The sequence below is a fragment of the Heterocephalus glaber genome, unplaced genomic scaffold (genome assembly GCF_053883595.1).
Source record: "Heterocephalus glaber isolate CG9 unplaced genomic scaffold, H.glaber_assembly_v1.0 deba00001504, whole genome shotgun sequence".
NCBI lineage: Eukaryota > Metazoa > Chordata > Mammalia > Rodentia > Bathyergidae > Heterocephalus > Heterocephalus glaber.
The window spans coordinates 31,180,036-31,205,642 of record NW_028258324.1 but is presented as its reverse complement, the minus strand read 5'-3'; the positions used below and the strand labels follow the sequence as shown (position 1 = coordinate 31,205,642).

Below are 25,607 nucleotides of genomic sequence, written 5' to 3'. Positions count from 1 at the left end.
TATATCACCCACTTAACTTTAAGGGCTCAACTTGGACTTTTAACTTTCCTAGAAGACTGGAGAGCAGAAACTACAAAACTGCCATATGCACAGCACTAGCCTAAACCACAATTGAGACATTCTCAAATATTCCTGCATCAATAAAGGCAGTGTATAAGTCACTTATAAAAGTAAAGAACAATTCTTTTATAGTTATCTCTTTTAAAAAATAAAAGTGAAAAATGAAATTATGAAGGTTGAATTATCATCTTATTCCTTAAACTTCCAAAAACCAAATCCATCAGTGAAAGCTGGAGTCATGCCACCACTGAGCAAATCTTGAAGAAACCAAAGATGTCTCAGAGGACATGTTAAAAACACCACAATCCCTCAAATAGCTTAAGCATTGATACCATCAATGGCATCAGTTGTGATGCCTATTTTTTTGTTGTTGTTGTTTCCTTTGGTACCAGGGATTGAACTCAGGACCTTGCACTTGCAAGGCAGGCCCCAGAACCACTGAGCTAAATCCCCGGCCCTGTGATGCCTATCTTGAAGGGACAAACACTAATTTTGGCATGTGTGCTCTACTGTTTTTATTAAAATCTGCCCTAGTATATTAAAGCCAGACCTTTCTTCAGCATCTGCCAAAACTTTATTAAATTTAGTTCATTCAATTTTTTTTTTAGGCCTAATATACATAAAAAGCTCAGTGCCACTAGTAAAGAAATATAAATTAAAACAAAAAACTAATCATTCAAATTCACAAGGCTATTTGGTGTACAGTAAAGCAGGACACAAACATTCATATACTTGTGGTCATAGGCATGGAGCAACCTTTCCAGAAGGTACTTTAGCACCTGAAACAAGGGCTTTAAAACATTCTTATATTTTTCTTCCCATAAACCCAATTCTAGAAATTCTTTAAAAATAATCAGATAAGCACAATCATAAACATAAGACAATGTTCAATGCAGCACTATTTAAAACTGCAAGTGCACTGTGTAGCATGGGATCCCATTCTTAGGTGTACATTTATTCCTATCTGCTAATACTGAAATACAAACTCAATAGAAGGATCTACATTAGAACAAATAGTCATATCTGAGTGATACAATCAATTACTGATACATTTTATTTCTACTTTTTTATTTTTATTTTTTAATTTTATTTCTACTTATTTAAATTTTATGTAATATATGTTTATTACTTTATTCACTTTCAAAACATATCTGCCTAAACTCTAAATACATGCTTACAGAGCATGAAAAATAAAAGCTTTATTACTTCCTATTTCTACACTACTCTCACTTCATCATAGCTATTGTTGAAAGACTGATAATATGATAACTAGCATTATTTCTTTATATTAATAACAAGTACAGGTTAAATGTTTATTAATCATCAAGCGTCATTACACTATTGGTATTTGTATTAGCTTTCTCACTCCTGAGATACAATACCCAGACCCCAATTTAAAGCAGGAGACATTTATTTTGGCTCACAGTTTTCAGAGAATTCAGTCCATGGCTGGCTGGATTCAAGGCAGAAATGGCATGGCAGAATGGCTGAGTGGAGGAAACATGCTCACTTCGAGGCAGCAAGGAAGCAGAGAGACAAAGGAAGAGCCAAGGACAAGAATACATCCTTCTAGGTCATGCTCCCAGTGACTCACCTCCAAGCAGGCACAGCTTCCTAACATCACATTCAGTCATGAACTCATCAATGGATTAATCCACTGATAAGTACAGCACCCCAAAATTACAGCCCAAAGGCCTCATTTCTGAACACAAGACTTTCAGAGGACATTCTAGATTTAAACCATCACCATATTGTTCTGCATTTTAATTTTATTAACTGAACAACATAGCTTAGATGTCTTTCAGTGTTGATACCTGTCTATCATTTTGTTAATGACTGAAGGGATGTAGCAGAAGAAGATTAAAAACATCCTGCCTAGATACTCTACTCTAGGAGAAAAGCTTACGAGATTATTCCAGTTATAAGAATTTTGATAAGGTGAGAATTATAGCAGGTACTTTTTCCATGAGAGAGAAACACAAGAAAACAGTAGAAAAGATGTAATTTCCCACCAAAAACGATCTCTTGATCACTACCTCTTACTCAGCAGACCATTACGGCATGTTGAACTATTAGAATTCTTAGAACCTTCCCTCAAGCTCCCAGTATGTTAACAGAAAGCCAGAGATTAAAGACATTTTTCATTTAACAGAAACATCTTTCTTGTTTTTGAGTTGTTTCATTACACCGGTAACTCTTTCTAACACCCTAAATTCAGTAAACTGTCAAAATCAGTCTTAGCAACATGTATGAGCAATTCCATGTATTATTTATGCTATGCAATTACTCTAAATTGTATTAGCATTTTAATTACCAAAAAGGTATCACCTATTTTTTCCCTAAGAATGAGTAATTACCTATAGAGACTAACAAGATTTAGGTAGACTCTGGTTCTAAAACCTTGGGTCTCAACAACCCAAATTTAATTTGCTAAAACAAAATACTGGGAATTCTTCGATTTTGGGTAAAGCAAACAAAATTTTACATTTTAATTGTGAACCACAAATGCTCTATATATTCATTTCTCATTGAAAATGTTGACAGTTTATCCAGAATCTACTGAGCCCCATTCGTAACCTTCACAAATAAAAATTAATTTCTGAGTTGGCTATATTGATTTCAGTTCCCTTATAATAATAGGAGATGGTAGAGATATAGGAGATATAATTCTGATATTCAGACTCACATTTAAGAGAGCAAGAAACATTGCCCTTCATATAAAGCCAGTCACTGGGACTCAGTAGTAACGAAGCAAAATTCATCAAACTCTGTTATGTCTGAGATTTAGAACTTCCGTAAAGCTTCTCCTAAAGACCCTCCTGGGTACCCATTTTTTCTAGGGACACAGCAAGGATTTGATGTCATGAAGGAGAAACCCAGTAGCAGTAGGACCTTCGGTAACCTCACATTTGTCAGGCTAAATTTCTTCCCTTGTGTTCCTAAAGTGGGTATGCAGACCACAGATGGAATAAGAGATTAATTTAAGTGGCCTATGACATACTTTTTTTTAAAACAAAAATGTGTGGAAGAAGAATAAACAACTAGCTCAAAATACTCACGGTTTCATAATCATTATTGGGAAAGATCACTAAAACAATGGGTCCACTTAGAGCTGATTAAAAGAAACTCATAGTAAAGTGGTACAAAGGTACCCCATTCATATAAGGGGTAAGTGACCAGAGATTTTTAGGAAGCTTCTGGTGGTGTCTTTGCTTTTTGGTGTGTAGCTCATACAGTACTCTTAGCACCTTTTATTGTTTCCTCTCAGTGACATCTTCCCAATGGTAACTAAGCATACTCACATCTTTAAATTCATTAAACAAATAAAGACCCTCTTCATTTCCCTTTTTAGCTACAGTCTCTTTCTCTTTCCACTCCCAGCCTGATGCCTGAAACAGCCAACTGTTTTGCTGGCAGGCTGCATATTCACACCACCCACTCATTCCTCAACACACTCCAACCTGGCTTCTACACCCACTCAAAGATACAACCTATCAGATGATAAACCCAAAGAACTCTTCAATCCTTACCTCACTTTATCTTTCAGGAGCATTCAACAGTGATAACCATCAGATTGTCTTCATTTGCCAGGTTATTATGGTTTTCCTCCTTTTTCTCTGGCATGTCTTTTGTTTTGTTTTGAAGTGTTCTCTGCTGGCTTATGCCATATTGGTGTTCCCCAAGTTCTGTCTCACACCCATTACTCTTCTCACTCTGTACCTTCTCTAGGAAATTGCATCCACTCTCCCAACTTCAATTATTGCCCATATGCTGATGATTCCCAAATTCATATCTCCAATTCAGGTCTCTTCTCTGAGCTCCAGATTTGTTTATCAAGCCAAACTGCATGTTTTATAGGATCTTAATTGTAGCATGTCCAAAATGGAACTCATCAGCAACTCTCTCTGTTCCTACTAGAGATAAGTAAGACCCAGTTGCCCAAGCCAGAGACTTTATTCCTTAACTTCTGTCCCTAAGTGTGCTAACTCAATCAATCTCCAAGCCTATCTACCTAACATATAGGTCTATCTCTCAAGGCCCCTCATGTCTGGCCTGATCGACTATAACTGGCTCTGTAATTGCATTCATAGCTGGACCCATCTCCACTGCCATCTTCATAACACATGAATTTATAGCTTCCACGTCATCTGAGGATACAGTCCTCAACTTCCTATAATATGTAACAGGGCCCCACAAAACTGGCTCTTCAGTACTGTCTCTCTTAGACTAGCCTCTTCAAATTCTCCAACACTTTCCTACTTTTGGGGTCTACACATTGCTAAGACATTCTTTTCCAGTTCTTGGCTCACAGCTGCTCTTGCTGTGGGTCTCACGTTAAACACCATTTTGTACTTCCTTATCATGTCACTCATCATGCTTTACTATAATTCTGTTTAATGTCTGCCTTCCTCTTTACACTGCACATACCACGAGTGCAGTTACCACACCTGTCTGATTCATCACCGTATTTTCAGGGGCTGACACTGTGTCTGGCACAGTAGCTGATACTCAGTAAATATTTATTCAGAAGAGAATGACTAAACCATTCATACGCCAAAAGAAAATAAAATATCTATAGGTCTTTAACACAAGACAGTTTGAAAGAATAAAAATACCCATTTCATTTGCACAAGTATTGTTCTGCTTTTCAACACCCCAAGAATGCCCTGCATTTAAATGACTGAGAACTTAGCATTCATCTGCAACAAACCAGGACACACTCTTCTCCAGGGTTTCTGCATGGTTTACTTTCTCATGAGCTGTTCAACAGTTACCTTGCTTACTTCCTTTAAGGCCCTTTTGCAGACTTCATACTTTGGAGAATCCTTAGGTGTTTTTTGACAGATAGTCTATAATGAAGTAAAAACAAACAAATTCAATTGATTGAGCTAAAACAGAGCAAAACCAATGTTCATCTATTTCCCTTTACTCTCAGAAAACTTAACAATGCTGAAAACAAAATTATACATGAGAATGAAGTAAGACTTCAGAGTGAAGTCAGCCTGTTTTCAAATTCCAGATCTGTCTTATACTAGTTATCTAACCTTGGGAAAGTCACTGGCCCCATATAAGCCTCAGTTTTCTCACCTGTAAAACTGTGATAACACCAACTATATTAAAAGGTTGTTCCAAGGACTAACTGATAATTCATATAAAGTAAGAGTTACTTAAGTGGCTAAATCATGTCAAAGAAGGTCAATTCAGGATAAACCGAATCACAGAGTAAGCATGCCTAATCTGAAACTGAAATCCTAAATGCTCCAAAAAACCTTTTTGAGTGTGACACCACAATTGAAAAATTCCACTCCATGAAACTTTGTTTCATTCATAAAATTATTTAAAATATTGCATAAATTACTTTCAGAATAATAGATATATTATAGGGATAGGATAGAGATAGATACATAGGTAGATGTTAGATAGAAATATAAATGGACTTCAGGTTTAGACTTGGGCCCCGATTCCATATTTCATTACGCACATGCAAATATTTCACAGTGAAAAATTAACCCACATGTTTTTGGTTAAGGGATACTGGAGTAGTTCATATAACTTTGAAACTAAACACATTCAAACCCCCAGATACATTTTAATGGCTAAAAATGTTCATCTCAATTAGTAAGTTTAACTAAATTTCCAAATGAGGTAAAATTAAAGAGAAAATATTTTAAGTACATTTAGATTTTGCCTGGGTGGCCAGATCCTGACATGAAAAATGGGCAGCACCTATAAGTACAAGGTGATTGGAAATTAGCAAGCCACTAGGTACCTTATATATGAATGAGTACCAGGCCTATAAATCTGAAAGTTGGCCATCAGAATTGTTATATATGAGAAGCGTAGAGTGCACCATATGTGGATTTATATTAGTGGTTCTCATAATTATTTTTACTAGGAAATATATATATATATGTATATATATATATTGCAAACAGTATACATGGACACATAAATTAAACAATGTTTTTATGAAACAATATTTAACCATACTGTGAGCTACATACTTATCATCTACCTCATATTCTATTCCATTTTATTTTTTTATAAACTCCACTCACGATTTAAAAATCAATTTCATGACCTACTAATGGATATAAAAGCAGACTGAAATATCCTGGATTATGCCCTCAACAACAGGCATAATTACTTGGAGTCCATATGCTAAAATTTTGTACCTATATGAATTTTCTGGGGAAAAAAGACTACAGCTTTACTTGGAATGTCAAAGGAGTCTATGACTCAAAAAGCTGAGAGGTCTTGGAAAATCATGGCATAAATAGCCAACACCACACAACATGTTGTGTTAGATTTTAGTCTTGTTCTGTTCAAATAATTATCTCAAAATTTGGTTTTGCTGGCCTAGCTGTGTTCTATTCTCAGACACAATAAATGCTGAGGTAAAAAAAATCAATTAAATTTCCTAAACTTCAAGTTTCTCACTTTAGTCATGTGCTGCACATTGATGTTTGAGTCCATTATGGGCCACATATAAGACGGTGGTCCTAGAAGATCATATCACCTGGAGATAGATGCTGCAGCTGTTTTACTCAGTGTAAAGCCACTTCACGGTGTTTGCACAACAAAATTACCTAACCTGGCACTTCTCAGGCTGTATCCCCATCATTAAGACCTCGTGACTGTGTTTGTGCAGGAGATAACTTCCCACATGTCATCCACAGGTGATGGGTGACAAGGAGGGGTGTAAACAGAGTACAGTAAGGTGAACTTGGAGAAGAACAAGTGCTGTGAATTCTGAAACAACCAACAAAGCCTCCACAAAACTGCAGCAGTGTCAACAAAGTGACCACGATCACATGTCTGATGCATTTCAAACTGTCACTGTTGTTTAGAATGTCTTAGAATTTAAGACAGACTACAGAGAATGGAATTTTCTTTGTAAATTTACTTTTCTAAAAATCCTGTGTTTTGATTTATAAAAGCTGATACTATGTCAACATGATGACTCAATGTTAAAGTAGATGTGTGACAATCTCTTCTAATCAGATCAAAAGACACTATTTGGCACACTACCTGGGTGGGACCTGTATGAGTCCCCACTCCCCTTTCACTGGCCCCCACTCCATCATCCTCTGCAGGTCAGCACAAGCAGTGTGAGGCCCTCTGCTCCCAGCTTCCACATCTTCCAGCTGCACTTTCTGCCAGGTAGTCTCTGCTAACTCCCCCAGCACTCCCTGCTATTATCCAGTCAAAACTGTTTTCTTCATAAATGTTTCCTAACAAAAAGGATGCTGGGCTTTCCAAATCCACTCTTCTCAACACACAGCAGGAGCAAGTTTACGCTTTGTAATGCTGAAGAGTCTCATTCCCACGTGAAATGGAAGCCCCAGAGCATCTTGGGACATACCATAGATCAGGGATCTTGGTAACCAACCTGAGGAAACTGAGGCCCAAACAGAGTAAATGACCTGCTCAAGGTCTATGTTTAGTGGCTCTGCAAGAAATGGAATCCAGCCTCCTGGCTTCAAAAAGCCAATATTCTTCCCATTTTTAAAATATTGAGTGAGTGGGTAATGTGACCAAATTTCACCAAAGCGAATGCACAAAGTTAAAGATAAATTCCAGAGATTTCAAATATAGGTATGATTTTTCAACTAAACAATACCTTCTTACTTAATTAGTTAATTTTATAGATGGTATATGGACCAATTTCAGTGGATTATGATAATTTGCTTAATCAAATATATAGCAGCAGAGTTATTCACAAGGAAAAGACCACCAGAGCATGTCTTACATCCATCAGCAGGGGAAGGCGGGTCACTCTCTGCATGGGGAGAATGAGAAAAGAGATCATGGGTAGGTTCCTACAGTCTTCATGAGACTCGATCCGAGACAATACTTCCTTAAAGGAGGGATTGGTGGCTCTGAAGGAAAATTTAGAAAAACAAAAAGAAACTTAGAGATATTTCCTTCTCAAGCAAAGCAGCAAGTAAAAATACATTACAAAAAATGTGTTAAATTCATGTTATGAATGATTTTAAATATAGGTAAACAACATAAACACATTATTACATAGGCAATCATATATGACAAGGCTGAATATAAGAAGTGGAGTCACATAACAAAAGATAAAAATGTCTGTGACAGAACTCTAGACATGGAATGTAAGCAAATGAAGAGGTCCCAGTATCATAACAGTGGACATGCCAAATATAAATTGCTATGCAGACTAGATTTCATATCTGATCATCTGTAAATACAGTCCACTAATACAATAACAAGTAATATGGTTGAAGCCACTCCTCCAGCCCTAGACAATGATCTAAGAAAGACATATTGGTTAGACTGGGCCTATTATTAGGAAGCTTTTTACCTTTTTCAAAGGTCCTCTTTTTGATACAATTGTCATCTGACTACATAAGCCAAAATACTTCTTTTCCTCTCCACCGAGTAATATGAGTAGTGATACTGCCACAACATTTTTATAAAACTCAGCAAATTATTCCCACACATATTATCTCACATGGAATCACACATATGTTTAAGAAAGGCAATGTGAGGACTCTAATAAAAGAATGAAACTTAGAAAAGTCCCTAGCTTGTCACATAACACACACTTAGCAGCTAGCAGAGACAGAAGTCAAGTAGAGTCTTCTGACTCTGAACCCAGGGTTCTGATAAATATACCTCATCTCCCTTAGCTCATGCTACCTCACTGTGACAGGGCCCATTGTCACCTTTCATGATGAAGGAGCAGGAGGGGTCACCACTAGGCTTTGTGTTCCCATGCTCCAGAAAAAAGAACCAGAAAGCAACATGGTGGCAATAATGATTGAAAATAAAATTGGAAAATTTAGTCATTTGGTTCATGGCCACTACAAATAAATTGGGAAAGACCAGACTAGCAAATTAAAACAAATCACACAGAAGTGGTTTTCATTTTCTCAAAGTGAGACGTTTCCTTTCCCTGACAGCTTTGAAAAGATTTTGAAGAAGTTAGAAAACAAACTCCACATTTGTTGCATATTTAAACCACTCATGTCCCAGGTCCCTTCCTTCATCCCCAAAGGTTCTGATCAAATAGCCTGAGATAAACTGAGTATTGTTTATTTGCTCTGTTTCAAGGATTCCCTGGTGTTTCTAATGCGCCTCTGAATTTGAAAGTCACTGCTTCAACCTCCAATGCACACCAACTGCAACAGTCTCTGGAAACATTACTAATTTCCTTGTGAAAGCTGCAAGATGATATCATTCAAGTAATTTAGATAACACCTTTATTTTTGAGAGTCACATAATGTATAGTAGTAACTATTCACATTTTTTAAATCCTACAAAACAAAATGATTCCAAAGTTAGCTCTAATTCAAGGCTTCATTTTCAAACTTGACCTGGCATTCACTAAGAGTTACAGAACGACCTCTGTCCCTACATCAGCACCTCCCAGCAGGTGTGGGGTTAGGGGAAGTGAATGGTGTGATTTTGCCCCCCAGGGGACATTCCACAGTATCTAGAGACATTTTTGGCACCTAGTGGGTAGAGGCCAAGGATGCTGTTAAATATCCTACAATGCACAGGACAGCCCACCACAACAAAGACTTAGCCAGCCTGAAATGTTAATAGTGCAGACAGGACCGGGATTTAGCTCAGTGGTTCTGCCGCCTGCCTGGCAAGTGCAAGGACCCCAGTTTGATCCCCGGTACCAAAAAAAAATAGTGCAGACAAACCCTCCTTTACACTAAAAACTTCATTTGAAGCTGGTAGATATGGTTTTTCCACCCTGCACATATGAGCATTTCATGATGATGCGGAGGAGAGAGGGAGACAATCACAACGTGGGGACCTTGACTATTTCTCCAAGCAGCCAACAGGCAATCATCACCAACCCATTACCCACCATCTCCAAGGAGAACTCACACACTGCAGAGCTGACCAGAGCTCCGTGCTGCAGTCATAAATGCCACCACTCACAGGAGGGGTGAGAATGACAACAGGCAGGAAGCCCCCGAGCTGGTTTTACCACAGCAATTTACAACTGCAATGTAAAAAGCTACCTGTGATAAACAGGGTCCCTAAAAACAAGACAGAATAGACACAGACACGCCTGAACAATCTGACTCTTATGGAGCTGGCATATATCTCACATCACAAGACTCCAAAGGACCAAAAGAAAAGGTGTGTGTGTGTGGGGGGGTTAACCCTGGGTTCTTTTTTGCCACATAATTAAAATCTTCAATAGTATCTTTTTCTATTCCTTTTCATAAGACCCCTCTTTCACCTTCTCAGCCCTAACTACCCAGGATGTGGAAGCGTGGGAATCAGCAATTTCTATGAACAACTTACTGTAGTTGTCAACAGCAAGGAGAAAGATTACAAGGGTCTGGAAAACCCTGAGTGCTAGCTTCTGGCTCCACCTACTTAAGAATCCACTCAAGGCCTCAGGCAAACCACTTAATTGCCAGTACTAGTTTAGAAAACTGGGAAGTTGAACTAAGATCACCCCTGTGCCTAGGGTCAATTAAAACAAAACCAAGGACAAAGGCAACAACCAACTATGATTTCGTAAGTACTTTAGAGAGAAAACTCCACAGACGAGATATTTCCACTCAAATATCCTCAACCCTAAAAGTAACCCTCTGAAACATTTCTCCCCTGGGAATTAGCTCTTCAGGAAGCCCTTGCAAATATAATTTATGTGATCCGTTAATTTCAACCATGACCTCTAATTAAAACTAGATTTGACTATTGGTAGCATTCAACATTGCTTACAACAATTTCTGTAGTGTTCGTTGTTGGTAGACTTCATTTGTGCAGTATTTCACATAGGGATCAAATGTGGATGCTGTGTGTTTTTCTACAATGTCACTTATATCTTCTATGAAGATATTATTCTGATGCCTTGCTTCCAACTCTGTAAAGAATCTGAGAAAACAAAAAAAATAGCATTTATACTTCTTCCATGTATTTTATTTTATTATTATTATTTTTTTTTGGTACTAGGGATTGAACTCGGGACCTTGCGCCTGGGAGGCAGGTGGTGGAACCACTGAGCTAAATCCCCAGCCCAATTCCATGTATTTTAATAGACAAGACTATCCTCATCCAATGTTAGTACAGTATACAAGGTTTAAAAATATCAACAGTTCACAATATTGATCCAAAAGGAGCCCCAAAAGCCTATACAAATCTTGTTTAAATGTAAAATTTTCATACACCTTATAGCTTCAAGTGTTGGTTTATAACACTGATAATCATAAACATTTCTCTGCCTTTGGGTTCATTTTAGAATACACAGATTTCCCTATTTTTTTCCCAACAATTCCCTAGATATGGGGGTTCATGGGTATACTGTATATTTTATTGTATTGACAAGCACATGAGAAAACACCTAAAATGAATGCCTACATATAAACCCAATTCTGTGTGTCCTTTCTCTCAAAATAAAAACATTATTTTAAATCTATTAATATGCATGGTATTTAAATATCTTCATAATTTACATGACAATTTAGGGTTACCAGATTTAGTGTACATAGACAGCAATGTAGAGCATGTGTGTGTACATATCAACACACACATTACACACACACACACACACAAAACCATTGCTTATCCATTCACTTGCTGATGAAAAGGGTCAGTTTCTACATTCTGTCTGGTATGAATAATGCTGCTATAAACATTCCCATATAACTATCTGTTTGAATCTGTTCTCAAATCTTTGGGGTTTAATACTAGAAATGAAATATTAACTGCACTAATTTAGTATATGTGCTGCTGAAGCGAGCACTAACTGCACTAATTTAGTGTAAATAATAGTATATACATCAAGATGTGCCAGTGTAATACCAGGAACCAATACAGAAGAAGCTGTGTCATACGGCAAAAGGAAGATAGGTCACTAAATGAAAACTGAGTAAGAAATAATCCTTTCCCTCTGGACACCTACAGTTGAATGGCAGATGGGAGGCATGGAGCCAAGTACAATCAAGTAAAATACTGGATCTGCAACAGAGGTAAAATTTATATGTGTTTAATAAAAACTGCCTTTTGTATGCTAACAGATGCTAATGTATCTGGAAGATGGAGACCCTGGGTAGCTTCAAGATGAGGGCTGGTCACCAGAAAGATCAAGCCATGATTACAAGGATAGGTTTTTCAATCCCTCCCTCCTGACTTCCAAAGAAGGAAGAAAGCTGAAGGTTGAGTTTAGTTGCCAAGGACTCATGATTTCATCACTCATATATAACGATACCTTCATCAAAAGCTCTAACCAATGGGCTTCAGAAAGGGTTGAAGACAGTGAGGTGCTGGGAACACAGCAAGCCCAGGTACCATTGAAGTTCTGCCCCCATATCTTTGCCTGTGCATTTTTTCATATGTTTGTTCCTGAGCTGTTTCCTTTACAATAATCCAGTAATAGAAAGAAAAATGTCTTTCTGTGTTCTGTGAGCTGTTTTAGCAAATCAGCAGTTAGGACGTAGATCAGGGGACTTCTTAACTTTATAGCTAATTAGGACAGACATGGGTAATCTGAGTACCAATAATTGCAACTGGCTTCTGAAGTGAAGGCAGTGTTTGGGCCTGAACTCTTCAACCTATGCTGTCTTCACTGTCCTGCAGTACAGGACACCCAATTGGTGCCCAGAGAGTTGGAGGGTTGGTTGGTGTGAGAAGAAAACCCCATTCATTTGGTGTCAAAAATGTGTTGAGTGGGCCAGGGATTTAGCTCAGTGGTTCCACTGCCTGCCTCGAAAGTGCAAGGTCCCGAGTTCAATCCCAAGTATGAAAAAAAAAAAAAAATGTGTTGAGTGAAAACAGCCTAAGAGGTGTATCATGAAGACTCCAGTGAGCAGAGTGACTGTGAGGGGACCTATGAGCTGGACCATAGGTCATCAGCCACAAGGATCATGTGATGGGAGCAGAGGAACAGATGACAGTGGGCAGAAGGGGTCGAGTGGCACTGGCAGGATCTGGTTTGGGAAATTAGTAGCTCGGGGAGGCAGAGGTGCAGACTATAGAGGAAATGGGACAGAGAGAGAAGCCTGCAGGGCAGGTGAGAGCCAAGGTCAAAGGTTTTACTGTATGACAATGAGAAACTACAGGAGGTGTATGGAAGTCAGCAAATCATCAATCAGATGGAGAAAACTAAGCCAAAACAGATGGTAAACTGGCCAGTCCTATGGCTAATCTGGGCACACAAGAATAAAGGCTGGCAGCAGGAAATCAAAAAGAGGACACCTATTAAGCAAAAATTTGAAAGTAAAATTAATAGAATGGAGAAATTCAGTAGATGGGAGGTCAAGGAAGATGCTGGGGTTTCTGGTCAAAGTTTCCACCTAAGCAACAGGTGGGTCATTAAACCATTAATGAAGACAGGGATTTAGGGAAGGGAGGAGAAACAAGGAGGAAGCAGTTTCATTTTGCCTGGGAGTTGTCTAGTGGACAACTGAAAATACACATCTGTGAAAATTCAGAGGCACTCGAATTCTAAGTACCATATAATCAGGACTAGTCTATTGTTAGTTAGTTTTCAAATAACTGCAAAATGTTTACCATTTATTTTATCCCGATTGGTTTTTTAATGCAAATTTTAAGGAAATATTTAAAGAAAACTGAAAAAAGTAGAAACTATTCATAAGGTCTGTATCATGTAACTCAAGGAAATAAGCATCTTAGCAGCAAATGTGGTTCACAGTTTCTTGCCTTTAGCAAACTGTGAACAGTCTGAAGGAATGCAACTATATAAACAACAGTAACTTGGCTTTTCCCAATGAAAAGAAAAATTTCATTTATCACTGTAACAGGTTTGCTAAAGTAGTAGATTAAAACCAAGGTGGCAATGAAATATCTGTTTACACTACTTTAATATAATATAAACTAAGCCACCTATCTCTTAGCATAATTAAGATATATTTTAAAGCTTTCTATGTTAAACAATCTATTGGTTATTTTGGCAAATCTGCAAAATTATGCTAAGTGAGCTGAGCTACAAAAGACCAAGAAACTATTCCCGAAGAATGAAGTATTATATCAGAGACCAAGAAGTATGGTGATTCAAATAAAATATGAAGCAAAGCTGATATAGCATTCCTGGAATGAAACCTGAATGAGTTTATGAAATAATCTGGTTTATTTATTTATTTTGGTACTGGGGATCAAACTCGGGACCTTGCTCTTTTAAGGCAGGCGGCAGCACCACTGTGCTAAATCCCCGGCCCTAATCTGGTTTATTTAGAGGTCAACTTTTGGGGGTGAGGAGCAGAACTGTGAATTGAAATCAGGACCTCATGTGTACTAGAAAGACTGTCCTACTGAATTATATCTCCAGCCTTTTTTTCAAAAATTTTATTTTGAGAGAGTATCTTGCTAAGTTGCCCAGGTTGGCCTCAAACTTGTAATCCTTCTGTCTCAACCTCCAAGGAGCTGGAATTAGGTGTGTGCCACCAAGCCGAGCTGGAGGACAATCTTTTAATGGAAATATGTACTTTAGCTCTGTGAAAATTTTTTCTGGAACCATACCTTAGCTCTTTCCTCTTTGTAGTATTTCCAAGATGATATGTTTTACAACCAACCATGCTATACAACTTTTCTCTTTCCTATAAAAATTCTAACCTCTTCTCAAAAATCTAGATTTTGAGAGAGATCCTGTGGACCAGATAAGGTTGCCTATAAATACTCTCTCCTAAGTAGCACCCCTGCCTGCCCTGATGTTAGGTCAGCATCACCAGCACACTTACACCCATACTGCAAATAAGTGCACCTGCCCAGGTGAGCTCCTGAGCTACACATATAATTGTCAAACACCGAGTCCACACGGTCAGCCACTCAGGAGGGAGGATTTCAAGAGAATTCAGCTAAAGTTCCAGCTTGAAGAAAGAGCCTGATGTGGAGCTTGCTCATGGTCTGTAACCCACGCTTGACCGTTTCCTAGAACAGCAGAGATTATTTCTAGAACTTCAGGGTTTTTTCGGCTGCTTTAGATAGTCTTATATGTGCCCCTGCATTTTTGAGCAAAAAACAAAGTAACAATGAGGTAGCTGTTTCTGATACACTCAGTGCCTATGCTTTTGTTAGCTCATATCTGCCATTGTGTGGTAGGTAGAAAAGATGTGTCCACATGATGTGTTGATGGCCTGTGTCCCGTTATTGACGCACTTCTTAAAAACCATCTGGTAATGTAACTAGCAGGTCAGACATGAGCATTCCTGAGAGCTCTTGAAAATACTGTGCGGTAAGACTATCAATGTGTAAAGGAGATTAAAACATTTAACACAGGCTCAAATAAATCTGTTTTTATTAGTCAACCTACAAAATGTCCTCTCATGTGTCTAGCATAGGGCAGCAGGCTTTGGTAAGATGCCAAGGACCAAACACTAGATAAACATGACCACCATCCACTGTGCCAGGTGCAGTCCACATGCTTCCTATACACTGCCTCATTTCCTTCACTCCTCAGGCTTTATAAGATGCTCATTATAGCCATTTTACAGATAAGAAAACTACAATCAAGAGAACCTGAGTCAATATTCTAAGCACCTGGCTTCACTGTGAACCCAGAACAGAGCTTTTCTGACACTGGAGCCTGTGGCTGGTAGTCCAACCACCACAGCTGCTGCCTCTGGTCTCAGGTCTGAGCTGATCTTGCTCACCTGTTACTATTTGCTGGCCCTCAACCTAGACATCTATTAGGAAGAACAGCTGGGACCGCACAGAAATATGTTACTTTCCAAGAGGGGCAATTGTTGTATGATCTCGGTAAAGAAGAAACACAGATCATCAACCTGGTAAAGACCTTCACAGGAGATTTATGCCAAGGTAGCACGTGAGTACAACAGAAGAGTCAACAACCACAGGAAGTAAAGCCTCCGGGACAGATAATCAGGATGGCTGCAGGCAGCAATGTACTCTGGCCCCTTGCTGCCCTCTTGTTTGCATAATGAAACCCCACTAATCCTTCAAGTCTCAAATAAAATTAAATTTCATCTCACCCAGGAAGCTTTTACTCACCTTATGGGATGGGTTAGGCTCCCTTCTTTCATGGATTCAAAAATCCCTGTCCTCCTCCTCCAGGTTTCCACTATGATCACAATGAAATATTTTATGATTTTTGTTTACCTTTATCTTTCTTAGGTTTGGAGGAACAGGTCCCTATCTGCTGTGTTGAGTACTGCATAACCAGGACTGAGCCACAGTACCTAGAACTTAGGAGACAGTCAAATATTTGATAAGTAAATATATGAATGAGAAAAATCAAACTTGGTGTTTTAAATTAAAAATTATAATAAAAGTGAAACCTGCTCAGGAAATTCTGTTTTGTTATTGTACTAAGAATATAATACCCATTAAATAGGTCAGTCTCTACTTTAATTTTCTTTATTGGTAAATCAAGTCACCATGTACTGATTGACTATAAGTTGGGTTTCTAGAAGTACTCTAGATACAGTGCTTACCACCAGTGGAGACACAAACCCACAGAAAAAGCTTTTTCACTTGGAATAGGGTCACTAAATGAGACCCATTTCAGCCTGAGTTTCTTCAATGCCAACTACACTTTCTGAAAAACCTGCCAGACCAGTCCTCCTTCAACCAATTTAGGGAACCTTCCAGTGAGGCTAAGCTCAGCACTCAATGTTCTATCTCTGGAAATATAGAAAGCAGAGTTCTGGTTAGAATCAACACTGTCCTGTGTCCTTCTTTAAAAGAGTATCCTTTCAAAGTACATTTCCTTCATTAATATCCATCTGCCCAAAGCAAACTCAAATCATTCCTGGACTTCTTCCTCGCTTGAATGAGCTGTCTGTCAGTCTAAATAGCTGCAGTACCATGCCAGAGAAGGTCAGTCTCACTTAGGCTGAAGACATGTAACATATAAGTAGGTTTCATATGTCTAAATTGCTGTTATATAAAATATCTTCACTAAACAAAATATTTCAGATGAGTGGTAGCAAAGTACTTACTTGCTGTGGGAAATGCTTTCCACACAACAACAGAACATTCTGTACTCTACCAAAATGAATTTATATTATGCTCTGAGGAAGTGAGATTGGGACTTACTTGTTTCGATTTTTGTTTTGTTTTGCTTTACTTTTTGTTTCTGTTTTTTGATGGTCATGTTGACTCCTGATCAGTTATCAGTTTCTTTTAACACATTGGATCAGAGATGGTGAGCACACAGCAAGAACACCACGGTAGGCATCAACTGAGTGAGGCCCTCTGCCCAGGAACTGGATATGCACTCAAGGCAGCCATTATCAATCCATCAAAATCAATGCTGAACAAGATAAAGATCAGCTATGAAGTCTTTAGGAGACTAGCACTAGTAGGGAATGTGTTAATTATACAAAAATACAAGGCTCTTACTTCTCTTACAAATTTTGGGATGTGTTTTTTTTTCTTGGTACCAGGGATTGAACTCGGGTCCTTGCACTTATGAGGCAGGTGCCTGAACCACTGAGCTAAATCCCCGGCCCTACTGTTTGATTCTTAAAATTGAATGGGAAGGGGATCAAGGGATGGAGGGAGAGGAGAAGGACAGAAGGGGAGGGAATGAAAGCAATGAAGATGTGTTATGTGCATGTTCCAGTTCGCACTGAATGGAATGTAAACATCAGGAACTACAAAATTTTTTTTTTAATTTTTTAAAACTCTAGGGCAATTTTTCTTAAAAATTATTTATCATCACGTTAAAACCTTTAAGATCTGCCTGACTATATGACAGAAGAGACTAAGGTGTAAGAGATAAGATAATGGTACTTTCGGTGCCTGGAATCAAAGAGTTTTCTTATCCATAATACCACATAACGCAAAGCTTACGTTTAACACCAGCTCCATACATCACCTCCAGCTGAAGGTATCAAGCAAATCACAAAGCCTGAAAGTGGAGCTGGTAGGCCAGGGAAGGTCAGACCCAAGAAAGACTGAGAACCAAGTGCCTCTCAAGACCCTTCCACATTATTTACGGCTCCCACTTATTACCTAGTTCTTCTTCTTTAGCACCATATGATGTGCTAAAAAGAATGTAAACAGGATCATACAAATACAAAAATAATATTAAAAAGTCCTTGAAACTGTAATACTATGAGACTGAGTTTGTGTTTAAAAGTGAGAATTTAAAGGACTTATCATCTGAACCTGCTTCACAGAGATACACTGAAGAAAGAGAGGTTTGTTCCCTTGGTAACCTTTTACTTGATTCTTTTATTTCAGTGCTACTCACATGCATTCATTCATATTATAATGTCTCAGAACTGAGGGTAAACTACAATGACAAGAAGCACATACTAGTACTCTTATCAAAATGTCCTTAGGGGATATTTTGAGTCTGTATGCATGGGTCTGCGATGTTCTGAGTTATTATGAATAGTTTTACAGTTTATAATTGATTTCCATCTATTGGAAAATGCTGCCCACCCCCAATTTTTATAATCATGAAGATCAAGACTAAACATGCCTATTCACTGCTGGATCTCTAGGGCCTAAGGAAAGAATGACCAATCAGTAAGTATGTTGAGAATCAACACTGGATACCTATTATTCTTCCTTCTCCCCTATTAAAGTGGCACTTTCCAAGGAGAGGAATAATGAATGAGAATATGAGGCAACTACCTACCAGGTGTGACATAATAACCACACTAAAACATCAGCGTGTTCAGGCCAGGGGTCGGCCGAGCGAGGCAATGTTGAATGGCTCTTAGCGAGGAGGCAAACTTTCTTAGCTGTCAGCCTGGACTGGCAAATATCACTGTGTGTGTTTATTCTCCTTTTGTAGCACCCACTGTGCAGGGATTGTATCCACATGAAGAGTTTTGCTAACCCACTGCCTGGCAAAAATCCTTTGAAAACACAAAACCTAGAAAAGGTTTATGACTTCTGAGGAACTGTTCCTTTGTGGTCAGTGACAGCTACATAACCAATTCTCTAGCCCTTTCACCTTAGCTGCCTAGAAGGTATTGCTGTGTTGAATCTTATTTGTAGTAATCCTACATTTGTTCTCTTCATCCCTGACTTGTTTTCTATTTCTCACTTAAACAGCTTTATTGCGTACATATCTTGTATTGTAAGTTGCCTTCGGCCTTTCATGGATGCAGTTGGGGTACAAATTATAAATTAAAAACAAACTAGGAAAATGTAGATTCTTTCTTGCTGCTTGGAAACAGGACTAAGAATGAATTCACAGAATACTGGAACAAAATCAAGTAAAACAAGAAAAACCTTTTCATGCCAAAGCCTCCTTTCCTATTGTGGATTGGTCATTCTGGGATAAAAATCAGTACAGGAAAGAACATGTTTCTCTTGAGGCACTATTTCTAGATCCTTTAGAGGGATTGCATATGATATTTCAAGTCAGAATTCAGTTAATGGGTAAAAATAACAAGAAAATAAGCCCCAAATCTTTGCTCACTCAGGGTTTGTTTTGGGCGTGTCCAACCTGCCTGTCTTGCCTAGGCTGCACTGAGTGAAGATAAACTGTCTCGAGCTGCATGTAAAATACATAATGTAGTTAATGTACATGAGTAACAAAACTTCCTTTTACAAATATTTTTTATTACAAAACAGAATAACCACACCTACAAGCTGTCTTTCTAAAGAAAGAAATGTTTTCTACAGTTGTCATCAATAAAAGAAAAAAAGAAACTAAGACAAAACTTGGAAAAACTCAAGGGGTCAGGTTCCTACGTCACAACATCCTAAGAAAAATGATGCATGTTTACAAGGAAAATAGACTTTCATGTCCTCTCCAGCATTCTCGAACCTGCTCCAGCTCAGAGCAGCCTGTTCCAGTTAACCCCTTTCACACAACCTTCCTCTTTACTTTTATCAAGGACAGTAACAACACTTTCTTTTTAGATGCTTATTAGTACTGGTTAGCAAAGCACCAGAAGAGTGGGATCTATGAGTTAAGTAAGTTCATGCCCTGATTTGGGAAAAACAATAAATTTCCACTTCTACCTTTATTAAGGTAAAACAAATGACCCAGTGGATAAGACCATGGCAGCCGCTAGTCCCACTGCACATGGTGACCAGCTCAAGAAAGACAAATGCGACCAGCTGAAGAGGGAAATACACCATGGAGAAGAGAAAAGCCCCAATAAACCAGTTCCTGGGGAGAACAAAGGAATGAAAACACATAACGTGATTATTAAGCCTTTCAATCCCTCCTCGATCCCAAACATCAGGCTTTCTGCTTTCTCTGTTCTCCAACCCTCAAGTTTCCCTTTCCCACTGATGTTGGGGACTGGGATCTCTTACTATAGCAGTGAACTCTACCAAAACACCTGTAAGCGAATTCACTTCCAGATAAAGTCCATACCGCCAACCACACTACATTACATCCTGTGGCAAGGCCTTTCCTATACCATACACATCACATTCTGAGTGCATGCTCTAGAGCCAGTCTGCCCAAAGACCCTGACCCTTCCCCTTCACTAGCCACATAACCTTTTGTAACCTACTCAATGTCTCCATGCACCCATTTCTTCATTTATAAAATGGAACTAATAATGGTATGATCTCCTGAGGTTTACATGATGATTAAGTGAATTAAGACATGTTAAATTCTTAGAACATGGTCTGAGAAGTGGTGCGACTGTTTTTTTATGTGTAATTCTTAGCCTTAGCCTCCTAATTATTGTGAGGAAGAGGTCATGTGAGGAAGAGACCCTGGACCAGACAAGATACAGACTCACCTGGGAAGAACAAAAAGATACCATGTTTATTTTTACAGCCTCCTGTGGTAGGTTAAATAATGACCCTCAAAGATGTTCATGTCCTAGCCTGTCGTGGCACATGCCTGTAATCCCAGAACTCTGGGAGGCTGAGGCAGGAGGATCACAAGTTCAAGCCCAGACTGGGCATCTTAGATGGACTCAGTCTCAAAAATAAATGAATTAAAAGGGCTGAGAATGTAGATCAATGAGAAGGCTGTAGGTTCAAATCCCAGTAACATATACACACACACAGCCCATGTCCTATGAATATGCTATTTTACCTGGTAAAATGACTTTGCAGATGCGATTAAGGATACTCAGATGGGAATATTATCTTGGATTACACAGTTGTTTCCAGAGTAATCACCAAAGGCCTTCTAAGAGGGAGGCAGGAGGATCAGGGTCAGAGAAGAGATGTAAGAATGGAAGCAGAAATCGGAGAGAAGATGTTACACAGCTGGCTTTGAAGACAGAAGAACCAGAAGCCAAAAAATTCATGTGATCTCTAGAAGCTGGAAAAGAGAAAGAAATGGACTCCTTCCTAGAACCTCCAGAAGGAGCAGCCCTGTTGACACCATGTCTTTAGCCCAGTGAGACTGAGTTCAGACTTCTAATCTTTAGAATTATAGAGTAAACCACTAAGCTTGTGGTAATCTGTTACAGCAGCAGTGGGAAAATAATACATCTTCTTAGTCCATTTTGGAAACTCTCCTAACCTTCTGTTCCCTCCTCAATATTCAACATCATGTCCAAGTTCAGGCACCTTCATTATTCACAGGGGTTGCCTGATATAGCTTCATCCATCCTGGAAAGCTAGAGCTTATATCCAGTGACTACTGCACACTGGCTATGCACCAGGCTCCACTCTAGGCACGTGAAATACACAGCCCAAGGCAATTCTAACAAAACTTCCTGCATTCATAATGCTCAGAACCTCATCCCCAGGGAGGCGAACTCTTTCTGTTCTCTTTCCCAGCCTGACTCCAGGACTGCATTAAGAGTTGAACACTGAGGATGAATGGTGGAACCAAACACTTTCCCTTCCAGGTCCTCTGAAAGATCACACTAGATGACCATCAAGAAGGAGGAAGGGGATGACAGAGGTGAGGGAGTGGTATAACCAAAGATGAGAACACACAGGTTGCGCCCAGGGAATGATGGTGGTGGATGTCAAGGTTCGTTAATGGTCTTCAGAGCAACCACCAGCTCTCTGAATTTTCATGCCAGGTATGTTGTGTAATTATTCATGCATTATTTTTGAGGAAGCAAGAAATCTATAGCCTTTGGAAGATTTTCAAAGAGAACCATGATGCAAAGATGTTTAAGAACCACTGATTTGTGTAATGAAACACCTACCATTAAAGGATACGCAGAAACTGGGAAATTACTGGAAGATGAAATTAGAAATGGACCCTGGGCCCAAACTGTAAACTCTAGAGTATCATGTTAAGCAATTTCAATTCCTTTCTTAAGCTGAGTAACAAAGAACCACTGAGGTTTCTGGTGTTTTTCAAAGGTAACACTGGAGGAAACGGGTGAAAGACTGGCTGTGGAACTTGGGAGGGCTAAGCAGAGGTGCTTAGTAGAAGGCCAGCCACAGTCTACATCACCATTTGCTTAAGAGAAGAGGAGGCTGGGAGTTCTCAAAATAGTAACTTAAATGTTTCCATATGACTCAGCAATTCTATTTTCCAGGTATGTACTCAAGAGAAATTAACACCTAATTATATACAAATGTTTATCGCAGCATAATTTATAACAGCAAAAAGGAGAAACAACCAATGTCCATGAGTTAATGAATGGAAAAACAAAATGTGGTACAGCTATACAGTGAAATTAAAAGATAAAGTACTGACACATATTACATTCATAAGGTATTACAACTGGATGAACTGTTAAAAGAGGTTACAATGCTAATGGAGGGAGCTAGTCATAAAAGATCACAATCATATGATTTCATTAATTTGAAATATCCACAAAAGTCAAACAGACAGAAACAAAAAGCAAAGTGATGGTTGTCTAGAACTGGGGAATTCTGGGAGAAATGGAGAGTAAGTGCTAATGGGAACAGCATCTGTTTTCAGAAATGAAAATATAAAATTGACTGTGGTAATGTTTGTATAATTCATGAAAATATTAAAACACCATTAAATCATATCATTTAAATGGAATATTATTATGGTATCTCAACAGAGCTCTTTTAATTAAAAAGGCAAGAAAGTGGAACAGGGGCAAGAGCCGATATCAGCTAATTCTGTTCACATACAGAGCACTCTATTTTCCCACTTTCCCCAATAGCAGATTCTGTACATGTTTCGCCTCTTTTCAAGTGACTCTTATGAAAAGCCCAGGACCTTTAACAATGAAGGAGAGCTGTGCTGCTTGAGGAAGGGTCAGGAGGCCCAGAGGCCAGCTGTTTGACTTCCTGACACCGAAATTGGCAGACACGAAAGTGCCTTCAGGCCTGTGGAATGCAATCTGAAACCATTCTACAGGTCCAGCAAGCTAAGAGATGTGGGAATGTTAAGCACGGTTGTAGGGTCAGTGAAAGGGAAGTTAGCCAAAATGTCCCTACTCACACCAAGGAATTAGAGACAGTGTGTCTTCATCCAAGTCAGCCTTGCTTTAGTGAACACTCTCATACCAAGTCTCAACTATTATCCTACTGCTTAACCATGATACAAGATCCCTAGGAAGAGGGGATAATGGTTTCATTTATGGAAAGCTAAGAAAGGTTTGATTTTACACCCTCTCAAATGGCTCTCTAAGGGGTCCAATGGCTGGCAATTTAGTCCAAAAAAGGTGAAAACGTTCAGGAAATCTTTTTCATATCCCAAAATCTTATCTAGCACTTGACCATAACCAAAACACTGGCAGCCTTTAGCTGTCTTTGGTAATGGTGAATTTAAACTTACAAAATATGCTATTACTTCCAAGAAATTTCTAAAATATGTGTGCTCTTAAATCTGTATTGCCTCCTACTAGTCAGTAATTTATAAATCATAAACATTCACATTTCACCAGTGGTTGTATTCTGTTTTATATACGCACTCTTTTCCTTCTCTTATTTCTCTGTTAAAACCTTGGTCCCAAAGCACACAACTTCTACAGTGTTTTTCTACAACATGTTATGGCCTACATATTTTTTTCCTACTTTAATCCACTTTTAAGAACTAAGCTCCTTCTACAAACTTCTCTGGAGCCATCACCTTCTTTCTCTGAAACATCAAGAGGGTCCAGCTTTCCAAACCAAATTCTTAACTCTTGGCTTCTAAAGGTAAAACATCTTCTAAGTGAGGCATACCAATGCACACTTCACCTTACCTCCTTCCCACCTAGCCCTCTCAGCCAATTAAAACAGGCCAGCCTGAACGCATGGCCCTATCTACACAATGTGACACAACAACATCATCGTGAAATCTCCCTTTATTACATGAAAAGGATGTTGACACTGGGTGGCCATGCCTGGCATTCACCAGAACACACTGTGCCTGGTTTCTACCGAGGTTATCACCCACAGCTTGCCATTCTGTAGTTTTCCTTAATACCTTAAGTGCAGTGGAAGCCACTGGAAAAAGCTAATGAGCTTTGACCAATACACATACACACACACTTGCATTTGGTCATTTCACCAAAGAGTATCTCCCAACCATGATCTTCATCCTCATTGTGGGCCACAGAGCAGAGCTGGCAGCAAGCTAGATGGAGGAACTGGAAAAGGATGAAAGACATTAGATGCTTGTGATTTCCTCAGGGGAGGGTGGCACTATGGTTCCTCCAGGAGAGATGGTCTTTGGTTTAAAAGGAATGGAGGAAGGTGCATTGGTGGGCAAGAAGGGAGTGCTACAGGACAGCTAGACCGTGGGACCCAGGCCCTGCCGGGGCACAGGACAGCTCATGCTGTGGGCAGGTGCTCTCATTTCTCTCAAATAGAATTCTGAAAATGTTTGGGCACTTGTGCTTACAAAGCCAGTATGAACTTCAACTACAGACTGATTATGTGTTATTATACCTGATAGTTTATCTACAACTTGTATAACACTTTATAGTTTCCAAGTGGTTTTATGTATCTTTCCATTAAACACCAGTACCATTTCCAAATGTTTTCCTTAGAACTCATGATAGCTATGCAAAATGAATATCCACTGGCTTTTGTCTAAAACAAAACATATGATATAAATACCTTCCTTTGGTGGGGTTCTGGGGTACAGGAGTAAAAACCCTAATTCGGCTATGGACAACTGACTCAGGAGCAGTATTAAAATAAAATCACTTGTAAACCACGCGTGGTGGCACATGCCTATAATCCCAGCACTTTGGGGGCTAAGGCAAGAAAATGTCAAGTTTGAGCCCAGCCTGAGCAACTTAGGAAGACCTTGTCTCAAAATAAAAAATATAAGGCAGGCTCATAAAAACATTATGGCATGTCCTCATCCACCTTATTTACTAGATCTGGCACCGTGTGACTTCTGGCTCTTTCCCAAAGTCAAAATTATCAAGAAAGGTAAATTATTTTGAATCTATTCAGGACACACGGGCAGCCACACAGCACAATGAAAGACACTCATGAAAGAGGACTTCCAAAGCTACTTCAGAAAGTGGCAAGAACAATGGGATAAGTGTGCTTCTAGAAGGGAGAAGCCAGGGATTTAGCTCAGTGGTTTTGCCGCCTGCTGTGCAAGCGCAAGGACCCAAGTTCAATCCCCAGTACCAAAGGAAAAAAAAAAAAGGGAGATTTTATTTTATTTATTTATTTATTTATTTAATTTATTTATTAGTACATGTTTGTAGTATATGCTGTTCATAATCATTTGGAGGAATGGGTACATGTATATAATACAACTTGGTTCTTTTTTTTAAATCACCTTCCTCTTCCCTTCT

The 25,607-nt window shown here is 38.9% G+C and overlaps 1 protein-coding gene across 1 annotated transcript in view; it reads right to left on the bottom strand.

Moving 5' to 3' along the window:
• The window catches only part of Arhgef26 (Rho guanine nucleotide exchange factor 26), a 131,922-nt gene that overhangs the window by 49,041 nt on the left and 57,274 nt on the right, over window positions 1–25,607 (bottom strand). The window contains exons 6-8 of the mRNA XM_004834482.4: window positions 10,786–10,938; window positions 7,814–7,943; window positions 4,836–4,910 (exon numbers count right to left, since the gene is read on the bottom strand). Coding sequence (XP_004834539.1) covers window positions 4,836–4,910; window positions 7,814–7,943; window positions 10,786–10,938 — 358 coding nt within the window. The remainder of the gene's footprint in view (window positions 1–4,835; window positions 4,911–7,813; window positions 7,944–10,785; window positions 10,939–25,607) is intronic.